At 38.2% G+C, this 11,165-nt stretch overlaps 1 protein-coding gene across 1 annotated transcript in view; it reads right to left on the bottom strand.

Annotated features, from left to right (window-relative positions):
• Nucleotides 1–10,321, bottom strand: part of LOC107732145 (ubiquitin carboxyl-terminal hydrolase 36) — a 27,126-nt gene extending 16,805 nt beyond the window's left edge. The window contains exons 1-10 of the mRNA XM_016543414.1: nucleotides 10,201–10,321; nucleotides 7,159–7,420; nucleotides 5,732–5,953; nucleotides 5,031–5,141; nucleotides 4,455–4,557; nucleotides 4,313–4,380; nucleotides 3,487–3,557; nucleotides 3,311–3,393; nucleotides 2,207–2,318; nucleotides 1,986–2,126 (exon numbers count right to left, since the gene is read on the bottom strand). Of these exons, the coding sequence (XP_016398900.1) occupies nucleotides 1,986–2,126; nucleotides 2,207–2,318; nucleotides 3,311–3,393; nucleotides 3,487–3,557; nucleotides 4,313–4,380; nucleotides 4,455–4,557; nucleotides 5,031–5,141; nucleotides 5,732–5,953; nucleotides 7,159–7,411 (1,164 nt within the window). The 5' untranslated portion in view covers nucleotides 7,412–7,420; nucleotides 10,201–10,321. The remainder of the gene's footprint in view (nucleotides 1–1,985; nucleotides 2,127–2,206; nucleotides 2,319–3,310; nucleotides 3,394–3,486; nucleotides 3,558–4,312; nucleotides 4,381–4,454; nucleotides 4,558–5,030; nucleotides 5,142–5,731; nucleotides 5,954–7,158; nucleotides 7,421–10,200) is intronic.
• Nucleotides 10,322–11,165: the final 844 nt, after the last annotated feature.

Raw genomic sequence — 11,165 nt, 5'->3', positions numbered from 1 at the left:
AGTAACTGTAATTTAATTACAAATTTTTTCTCAGTAACTGTAACTGATTACAGTTACTTTTATTTTGTAATTAAATTACGTAATTCCATTACATGTAACTAGTTACTTCCCAACACTGTTGGTTCCTTTGTGGCTACTTGAATATTTTAAGTAAGTGTCACTCAAAACAGTAAGTAAATTGTTTTATTTGCCTTGAAAGTAGCTGTAACTTAATAAAACCTAGTAAGTATAACAACTAAGTAAAGATAACTAACTAAATCTAAGTAAGGTAAACTATTGGATTTTACAGTGTATGTGCCTGGGGTACTTGTAACCATGATCCCAGGTATCCTGAGAGAATAGGCAATGGAATTTATTTTATTCTATTTCCTAAACCCAAACAAAACGAAGCAAAATGTCCATAAGCATTCACCCCCAATCCCAATGAAGACAAAAACGTTCGTTTTCTGGTTGTCATACTCTCATTACTTAATAAAACCTAGTAAGTATAACAACTAAGTAAAGATAACTAACTAAATCTAAGTAAGGTAAACTATTGGATTTTACAGTGTATGTGCCTGGGGTACTTGTAACCATGATCCCAGGTATCCTGAGAGAATAGGCAATGGAATTTATTTTATTCTATTTCCTAAACCCAAACAAAACGAAGCAAAATGTCCATAAGCATTCACCCCCAATCCCAATGAAGACAAAAACGTTCGTTTTCTGGTTGTCATACTCTCATTAAGTTACAATTTTCATCTGCTCAAGCAGAACGTTAATGTCATCGTGCTTTAGCAAGGTATCTCTGGCTAAAACTAGCTAATATTAAAGTTAGTGAGTCCATGCTATTACAAACCTAAATAGCGGACTGTTCTCGCGTCTTGTACAGTGTAGGGCAAAAACACAAACGAAAGTCTACATTTCAGTGCCTCTCCATATTAAACTGGTTAAATGTAAATTAATTTAATCGTACCCTGCGATACATGAACAGTGTTGATCCGGGATGTTGTTATCTGCGATCGTGACGACCGTAACATGAGGCTTCTCCCGCTTGCATTGTGTCTGTAAACCCTCGCCTCCAAATTAATACCCACAATATTTATTTTTAAATATTTCATATATCCCTCCATGGCATATTTAACTCCCACTTGAATGGTGGTCTTTCTGTGTCCAAACTTTATCAAAAAGACATAGGGACAAGGTTTTCACACTGACAGCTGTCATTGTAAGACAGTTAGCAACTCCGTTTGTTTGTCCGAGGGAGCAACAATAACTAAGAGGGGCGGGGCTTACCGATAGGTCAATTAGAAAGTTACGAGGTAGATGGTTTTCACCAGAAATTCTGCTGTTAAACACCATTATCTAAAAAAAAAAAAATCTTGAAAAAATGCGATACTCTCATTAAGTTACAATTTTCATCTGCTCAAGCAGAACGTTAATGTCATCGTGCTTTAGCAAGGTATCTCTGGCTAAAACTAGCTAATATTAAAGTTAGTGAGTCCATGCTATTACAAACCTAAATAGCGGACTGTTCTCGCGTAAACACCATTATCTAAAAAAAAAAAATCTTGAAAAAATGCGAACTGGTGGCTTCCACAAATGCATATACCTTCGATCTACAACCTCTGAGCTCACATAAGGTCTGTCATGGTTCAAAAGTTATCACGGAACTGGATTTTTCCTTTCAGAACTGAATGTTGCACTCTATATCAACATTCAACATATCAGACTTTTAGTCTGTTTTACCACAAAGGAAATGAATCGTGGTTTTCATGGTTTTTGAGACACGTAGCAACAGAAGAACCATGGTAAGTCAATAGAATACACTGCCTCACTAAACCATGGTACCACCACAGTACTTGTTGAAAATCCCAATGAATAGTCTCATCTTACAATATTTTCTGCTAAACACTTTTTTACTTGGGAATATACTACAGAAAATAAAATGATCTAAAATGAATAAATAAATGGGTTTTATTTAAAAGTCATCACATGGCGCTCACCTTGACGTAGCAGTAGTAGTGTCCAGCATGGCAGCTGTACCCTGAATGCACAAGGACAGCATAGAGGCCATACATCACTGGATCGCCTGTGTTCTGGGACATGTACGGGCGAATGTTCAGGAACTCTGGGTAGCCAACGTCCTAACAGAAAACCATCAGTCAGCAGGTTGATCACAGAACAAAGGCCCGTCTGTGTGTCACTGGCATGTATAGGATGATACCTTGGTAATTTTTCCTCCACTGAAGTTGGCGAACCGTTTAAGTGACAGCGTCAGCACATTTGATGTTCTGTGAACTGTGAACCTCTTAGTCGCTGGAACCTTCTTTTTACATCTAAAGCAAGAAAAGACTATGATGAACAGCTGTGGCTCTTGAGATGCAAACACGCTTCTGAGTGGTTGCTTACTGAATCAAGAACTCGAGTGGCCTGTGTTTTGATGGTATTGAATAGGGATGTAACGATTCATTCAACTCACGATTCGATTCACGATTTTTTTTGTAACAAAATGAGATTTAAGGCAAATTATAAAATAAATGTGTCCTTTTATTATTGCTTGGACAAAATACTCTGTTTTTGTGTACAGTATTTTGAAATAAATTGAAATATAACACTATTGTAATATAGCACTTAGTAAATTATTGCTCTTTTGTTGGTTTTGATTGCTTCTATTGTCCTCATTTGTTAGTCGCTTTGGATAAAAGCGTTTGCTAAATAACAAAATTTAAATATAATGTAAATGTAAATAACAAAACTAAACTGAAATTTTAAAACAAGCCCCAAATCAAATAAATAAGTAACACAAATAAAAGAAATCTCTTCAAATAAACAAAGGCTTTTTGTCTGTGCTCTTTCCATTTAAAATGAGAGGCAACCACTGCATTTTAATCATGATCCAAACAAAGACGCAGTTTTTAATCTAATTTACATTGTATAATTTCTAAATTTGAAGCAAAAACAGAATGGTCTGACTTCAGTTTTGTGAAACTATGCGTAAAAAATGAAACAGAAACAGCAGAGCTGAATGAGACGCAGATTCACGTTTCCTTGGTTTCCGCTATAAACAAAGCAGCTCTGCACTTATGAATTTTAATATGCATTATACAGAATCAAGAGGAAAAGAAAAACCATCGAAAGACAGTAAGTTCCCCTCAGACATACATTCATATAAACGACCCCTAATTGAATCGCGATTTGTTTAGCATCGCAACCAATTTGAATCATCACATATTTAAATCGATTTTCAACCGGCTCGCGGTTAATCGTTACATCCGTAGTATTGAATAAACTTCTAAGAAAGACCCATGCTTATGGTTGCACAACTCACTTGGCACACATGTAGGCATTCTCGCCACACAAAACATCAGGCTTGACAAATAGTTCCAGAGCACGAACGATGTTGACTGCTTGCTGAAGGGGAAAGGGGAGAGGAGATTTCAGTCTAGGACAAAAACGCATTCATCATCCTGACGTGACTGAACCACAGGGCTTTCAGAATCTCACCCGAATCTCCAGAGCGATGTCCAGGTATGGGTCATACGTATCCGACACACTTTTACAAATAGAGCACTTCACTGCAAAGACAAAGAACACAACATAAAGATACAGATGCGTGCATTGCATGCTATTTGGGTCAGTAAAATTTGTTTTTGTAAAACTGCACTCTTTTATTCTGCAAGAATGCATTCCATTTATCAAGAACTGACAGTAAAGACATTTATAATGTCACAAAAGATTCCGGTTTGAAATAAACGCTCTTCTTTTGAACTTTCTGCTCATGGTTTCCACAAAACATGAAGCAGCAACTGTTTTCAACATTGATAATAATGAGAAATGTTTCTTGAGCAGCAAATTAGCATATTAGAATGATTTCTGAAGGATCATGTGACACTAATGATGCTGGAAATTCAGTTTTGCATCACAGTAATGAAACATTTACATTTTAAAATATATTCAAATAGAACACAGGCATTTTATATTGCAATAACATTTCACATTATAACTGTTTTTACTGTATTTTTGAACAAATAAAAGCAAGCCTTGGGAGGCATAAGATACTTCTATTGACTTTTGAATGGAAGTGCATCTATTACTGTATTTTCCTATGATTTATCTATTCATATAAAGCTGGGTAATATAGCTAATATCTCTATCATAACCTCAAGCAAAAGTAACAATATAACAATCGTGAAAACGCATATGATGATCACATTGTTTAATACTTAATTTTCTATAGACAGCAAAATAATCACACTTTTATTAGATTACACACTCTTGGATTTCAATGCATCATGTTTACCTTAGAAGTTGACGTGATGTCTGTGCTTACCTCTAGACCTCAAATAACCCCCAAAAATCTGGTGGACCAGGGTGGTGGCCTGTGTTTGTCTGTCCAGTCTGTGAACAGAAGGGTTCATTATTCCTCTGATCCAATAAAACAAACTCAGACTTAGTTACGGTAGTAGTCTTACTTGGGATATCCGTTCAAACAAGTTTTCTGCATGGCGTCAATGGTGTAACGCAGAAACTCATGGGCATCCTCTTGACTCCCAAACCGAAAATGGCGAGCAATTTCTAAAGGATTTGAAAACAAGTCAGGTTATGTCAGAGGATAACTGAGGAAAGGGATAGAGCAGGGGTGCCCAAACTCGGTCCTGGAGAGCCGGTGTCCTGCAGAGTTTAGCTCCAACTTGCCTCAACACACCTGCTGGTAAGTTTCTAGTATGCCTATAAGTGCTTGATTAGCTGGTTCAGGTGTGTTTAATTGGGGTTGGAGCTAAACTCTGCAGGACACCGGCCCTCCAGGACCGAGTTTGGGCACCCCTGGGATAGAGAAAAGGAAAAGTGATGTGCTAAACAGAAACGACACTCCCAAGAGTATCGGGAACACAATCCCATGACTCAACACTTAGTCACACGCTACCACAGTAGTCATCAGCAGCACTTCCTGTAACCAGTACGTCATCTCTTTTAGCTTCTAAAGCCATTTGGAAGTGCCGCATGTTTACTTGAACAAACTTGGTTCAGCTTTTAGAGGAAGCTCTTACTTTTCAGATCTCGGATGAACGATACAGGTTTGATGGCATTGCCTGTGTTGGCAAAGGCTTGGATGATATGGTTCTGCATTACACAAATCATGCAGAATCCAGATTGGTGACCTGAAGGAGACAAAAGGGAGATCAGCATTCATAATGAATTCCAGACTTGAAATGGCACAAACCAGCTACCTATACAAAAGTCAGCATTTTTTAAATCATGTATACTCTAAACCAGTGGTTCTCAATCAGGGTGAGACACTAGGAGTTCTTAGAAAAGTTCAAAGAAGAATGACTTCAGATGATATAAACTAACACAAAACAAAAAGCTTTAAATAAGCCAAAATAGCTAAAAATCAGGGCATGTGTCAATTTAATTAGCTGTTCTTTCAATAGCTGTCATTTTTATTTAAGACCCAGGCCTTCCCACAAGTCTTTGGAAACCAGGTTATAATAAACAGGTTAAACAAGCACGTGTACAATTTTCAACAGTCTTAAAAGTATCTTTAAGGAATTTAGCGTAAGTTAGTTAATTATCAACATATGCACAGCCACCTGAATAACAACACATGCAGTTTAATGGCACAGACATTTCAAGGTAAGTACAGCCTCGTTGAGCACTAAGTTTTATCAAGTTAAGCACGTGCAACTGCAGGCTTTCAATACACTGTTCAAGCATTCACATTCAAATATTTACTGAAGCTCTTGCTCACAGGATCGGCTGTGCTCCTTTGAGAGCAGGTAGTTGGCCAGTGGCGGGGTGTAGGTGAGACACTGCACAGTGGAGTTGAGGAAGCAGGTGTTGCCCAGGTTGTGGAGGCCGGCTCCAACCCGATACACCCGTTCCCACTTCATGGATAGCTTGTTTCCAAGAAAGAGCATCTTCTGCGGAGCAGGGATCCCATCGCTCTGCCCGACGCTCAAGCTCTCTGAGACTGTCGTAAAAGACGAGACCAGTTTATTAAGAAAGAAATACCCATATCGGCATTATAAATCATTTAAAGGCTGAATATCAAAACTATGCGCACATGGGATTCATTGTGGATCATGGATCATTAGTAAATTGTGGTAACTAGGGCCGTCAAAATTAGCGCATAATTTTTCCAATTTAACGACGTTAAAAATATTTAACGCGTGACGGGGCGGGGCTAGGGTTGACCACCCTATGCAAGGCGTATTTGGAGTTTCAGCGCAAGAGCACCCTCTGGCCTTCGGACGGAGATTTACTGCTGATCACAGAACCGTGCTTCACTGCATGGCAATTGCAGCTTCTGCCTAATCGCGATTTATCGCCTTTGCGATTTAATTTCGATTAATCATGCAGCCCTAGAGTCACGAAAAAAATATTTACTGTTAAATATTACTACTGTTTTACCCTGAATATTGTTTGTTTGCTTTTTTTAAAAACCATGCCAACTTTTTTGACAATTTTGAAAGAAACAAAACATTTAAGACAGATTTTTCTCTAAAATTCTAAAACTAAATATGAATTAACTTGATTAAAAATATTTTCAAGGGTTTTAAAAGAATAAAACTATTTTTCCAAAGGAGCAGCAATACTAGAATCTAGGGATGCACCGATACTGGTATCAGTATCGGGCCCGATACTGAGCACCTGTACTCGTACTCATTAAAATGCCCCGATACCAAACAGCATGTGATAAGCGCCATATTCAGACAAAGAAACACCGACAACAAAACAACAGACAGCAGAATGGAGTTAAGGATGTCTACTACGAAGTATAGAAATGTTGAAGGTGTCTGAATAAATTTTGGTTTGACTGTATCTATTTGATAAATGAAGTTAACCAACTAACATTATACATACTCTTTAGGTTTCTGTACCCAATATTTAAAAAAATTTACAAATGCAATAAAAATATTGGTATCGGTACTCGGTATCGGCAAGTACCAAAAATAAAAGTATTGGGCGAGTACTGGAAAAAGTGGTATCGGTGCATCCCTACTAGAATCGAATAACATTTTTTTGCTTAAATCTAATGATTGCTAAAACCTCTCTGTTAATTTAATGATGTTTATGAAAATACAACTCCTTATTAACAATTATAAACTAAAATGAAAAACGTCCCTGAGAAATGTACTGAAACAGTGGGCCTGAGGTCTGTGTTGGAGATCTTACTTTGTCTCTTAATCTGAGCAGGTTCAGTCGGTCTCTGCGCCGCAGCTCCGTCATTTTTGGGATTCAGGATCACATATTTTGTCTTGAGGGTCTCCAGCTGGTAGCTGAAGCCTTTGCTGGCAGGTTCAAACTCGATCTTCTGCAGAAGCACTTTCTTGGCGGATGAAGCCAGCAACTTGTTCAGGTCACCCTCATCGCTGGAGTCCTTGCGGCCCGGCTTCAGGGCCTCTTTGAGCTTGTCCACTATCGGCATTATGTGTCACTGAATAAAAACAGATTAAAGAACAAAAAATTTGAGAAACTGCTCCATTATTAAAGCTCTCAGAAATTCTGATTTTCAAACATGTACTTGATTAGCTAGAAGCCTTAACATCACTTTTCAGTTCTTCAAAACAAACATACAGTTAATCCAGAACAACAAACCTGACATATTCAACCCGCTCATTCAAGTTTATGCCAATATATCATGAAACTCATCTGGCAAACCGTGCAAGACGCAATTGAAAACAAGAGCCTGTACATCCGCTCAAACCAATCAAGACACCAGGAACAACAGAAAGTGTCAGCCAGCCACAAACCACAAAGCTTTCACATGCCTTGACAGATAATGTTTTGTTTGTCGTTTCTCCGATCACAAATGCAGACATGGTTTTATGTTTACGCGGCGCGATGCAACGCAACACGTAAAAAGACAGTATAAGTTATAATCGATAATTATGTCCCCACTGGATGCAAGCAACAAATGCCTCGTTTGTAATGGGTTTTATTGGTTTTGTCTCGTCGCGCCGGGACACGGCATCACAGTATGGTAAGGGGCGTAACATTTCCGTCACACGCTTGAGGTATTCGGCCAATCACAACGCACTGGATAGCTGGCCAATCACAGCACACCTCGCTTTTCAGACCGATGAGCTTTGTAAAAATCGACGTGTTTCAGAAAGGCGGGGCATAGAGGAGAAACAATAATGTACAATATGTGGAAAATAATGTGTTTTTTTAACCTTAAACCGCATAAACACATTTCATTACACCAAATACACAAAATAATGTTCTTTTTTTAGCAACGTCATATGACCCCTTTAAAAGAGAACTGACAACATATTAAAAAAAGCTCTGTGCCTCAAAATATCAATCATAACCAGTTTCATTAGAAATAATCACAAAGCATCTCTTTTAGGTGGCTGTAATTTGTCATACAAAGTCGCAATAGATCTTCAGAAAAAAAATATAAGATGCACACTTTGGTGGAACAGTAAGGTTGGGTCCTGCATGGCTTACTCATCAGGTCTTGTGCTGACGTACAGAGCTGAGGAGCAGCAAGCAGGCTGCACATGCATCAGAGCCACAAGGGCAGACTAACCTTCATGTGCGCTTGCGATTAATGGTGACACATCTAAAAGCTGTGTTTCCTAAAATGGGCTCATTTTCTGTTTTACGAAGTATCCTGTATGACCGATTACATCAGAAGAGAGAATAATCTGGCACCACTGGTTCAGATACAAAACAGCTGATAACAAACATACATGATTGTTTAAATATTCTCAAGTCAGTATACAGAAATCTATTACTAGACAAATATTTATCAGAAATATTTTACTGGGGGTATTCCCTGGTAAAAAGGCCTAGTGATGCCCTTGCTCCAAACAAGAAATCCACATTAAAACGACTATACACCACAATTACTGACTGATTACTACCATAGTTTATGTTTTGCGAGGGCAGTTTAGCCACGGTTGTCTTAAACACAATAAATTATCATTTACATTACACCCATGTATCTACAATAGAAAGCTTATTTATATGCATTAATTTATATAGCTCAGACTAGTTTACAAAGGTTTGACAGGAAACAGTAATTATAAAACTGGCCCAGTAAAACGACATGTTTCACACACAAGAACTGCCTTTAAAACACAAGACTGCACTAAAACAATAGCATAAAACTGCATTTTTATGCAATTAATTAAGACTACATGAAAAAAAAAAGGTAATTCTTGCGGCTTTGTACCAACTTATATTATAAAAATTAGACTAATAACATTACATTATTGGCATACTGAGAGATTTATCCCAAAAATGTTTCATTATCCATACATCAATGATACAGTAATTCGCTGAGGTAATGTCTAAAGTGTATTTCCGGCTGAAAACACGTGTCCAGTGAGGACTCATGCCATGTGCCTTAAAACTAGTACACACTAACCACTATTACCATTTAGCTGTCGGGCTTCCAGCTTCTATCTAGTTTATTAAAATGTGCTTACTGTTTCTCTTATTTATATTTTCTCTAATCGTGTTTCAGTAACTTCCACAGCGGGATGGCCATTACATGCACGTGCAGCCCGCGCCAAATTTACTTTCTTTATAAAGTAAATAAGATATTACAAAAGCACCTCCCTCAAACTGTGTGTAAACTATAGCTCGGAGTGCATCAGCAAATCACAATTGACACTTAATATACAATATGTGTTGTAGCTTTACAGTGCATTTATTAGAGGTTGCTACAATGCAGGTGCATTCAGAAAGCTGTGATGATCAAGGACATCATGATGACAGCTTATGAATAACCCTAATGTAATTTTGGGTTGAACCTATAAGTGTTTGGTTAACAGCTCGGATTGTTTACCACAAGACTGCACATTTACTGTCAATGTAGAGGCGGTGTTTTGCGCTGTTACGCGACGCAGTCGCTAACGTTAGTTAGATCCCATATGAGCTGCTAGTCACAAGCTAACAAGCTACTTTAGCATCCGCTTTAGCGTAAACACTGCTGTTTTCATCGCCAGCGTTCACCGTTTCTGCACGTTTGGGCATTCAACGTAAAATATAGCGACAATGATCGCGGTCGGCTGGATGTTTAAGGCAGATATAACGTTATAACAGATTGACTTCTTGAGCTGAGCCTCACAAAACGAACGTGGCGTTCATGTACGTTACTGCTGCAATGTGCTGCTAACCCTCAAACAGGCGTTTTCTGAAGAAACAACACAAATTCTTCCGTCACTCGCCTCCAAACGCGTGCAAATAACATAATATACGTACCCATCCGTGAATGACCGCGAATCGTTTGATCTGCTCTGATGTTAAGACTATATTCTGCTACGAAGCCTTCATTTTGTTACGTTCTCTGCCCCATGCTGCATTATAAAAGGGCGTGTACACGCGTGATTGACGTGACGCCGCGGCCAATCAGCTTTGAGAACGGCTCTCTCATTCATAGCTCCAGTGTCCAATCAGAGGAGGCAAGTCTGACTTTTAACATGGACCCTGTCGATTCATGCGTTGTTTACTCGCCGAGTATGCGGACTGAAGGCTTCCTTATGTGCTGGCAGAGATTTATAAACTGGGGTCCGTGGACACCGAAGGGGTCGCTAGAGGGCGCTGGAAAATAGAAGATGCATAAGGTTATGATGCGAAAAACGCAGAGGCGGACAAAGTACACAACTCCATTACTTAAGTGAAAGTACAGATACTGCTGGTCAAATATTACTCCATTACAAGTAAAAGTTGTATAGACAGATTTTTACTTAAGTAAAAGTACAGAAGTACTTGCTTTTATAAGTACCAAAAGTAAATTTCCTTATTTATGTCAATGCACTGCACGTAATACTTGCAATACCTCTAAAGCAACTTACAATACATCACACCTACTGAATACACTGACTAGCGTGTAGTATCCAGTGTTGGGGAAAGTTACTTTTAAAAGTAATGCATTACAATATTGCGTTACTCCATAAAAAACTAACTAACTACGTTACTTAGTTACTTTTTATGGAAAGTAATGCATTACGTTACTTTTGCGTTACTTTTGAAATCTGGACAGGGCTTGCTTGTTTGTTTTTAAAATAAAAAAAAGTTATATTTTTGGCAAATATAAAAGCCTTTTCACACCAAAAGTGAAATGAATAAGCCTCAGGCTGAAGGAAATTTAAATTTACGTCCGTACAGTAGAATGCAGAAGAAGAAATTTCAACACACTTCAGCAATAAAAAAAGACACAAATGTTT

The sequence above is a fragment of the Sinocyclocheilus rhinocerous genome, unplaced genomic scaffold, assembly GCF_001515625.1.
Source record: "Sinocyclocheilus rhinocerous isolate Xijiao unplaced genomic scaffold, SAMN03320098_v1.1 scaffold1450, whole genome shotgun sequence".
Taxonomy (NCBI): Eukaryota; Metazoa; Chordata; class Actinopteri; order Cypriniformes; family Cyprinidae; genus Sinocyclocheilus; species Sinocyclocheilus rhinocerous.
The sequence above is the reverse complement of the archived record's forward strand: the minus strand, read 5'-3'. Positions and strand labels throughout refer to the sequence as shown.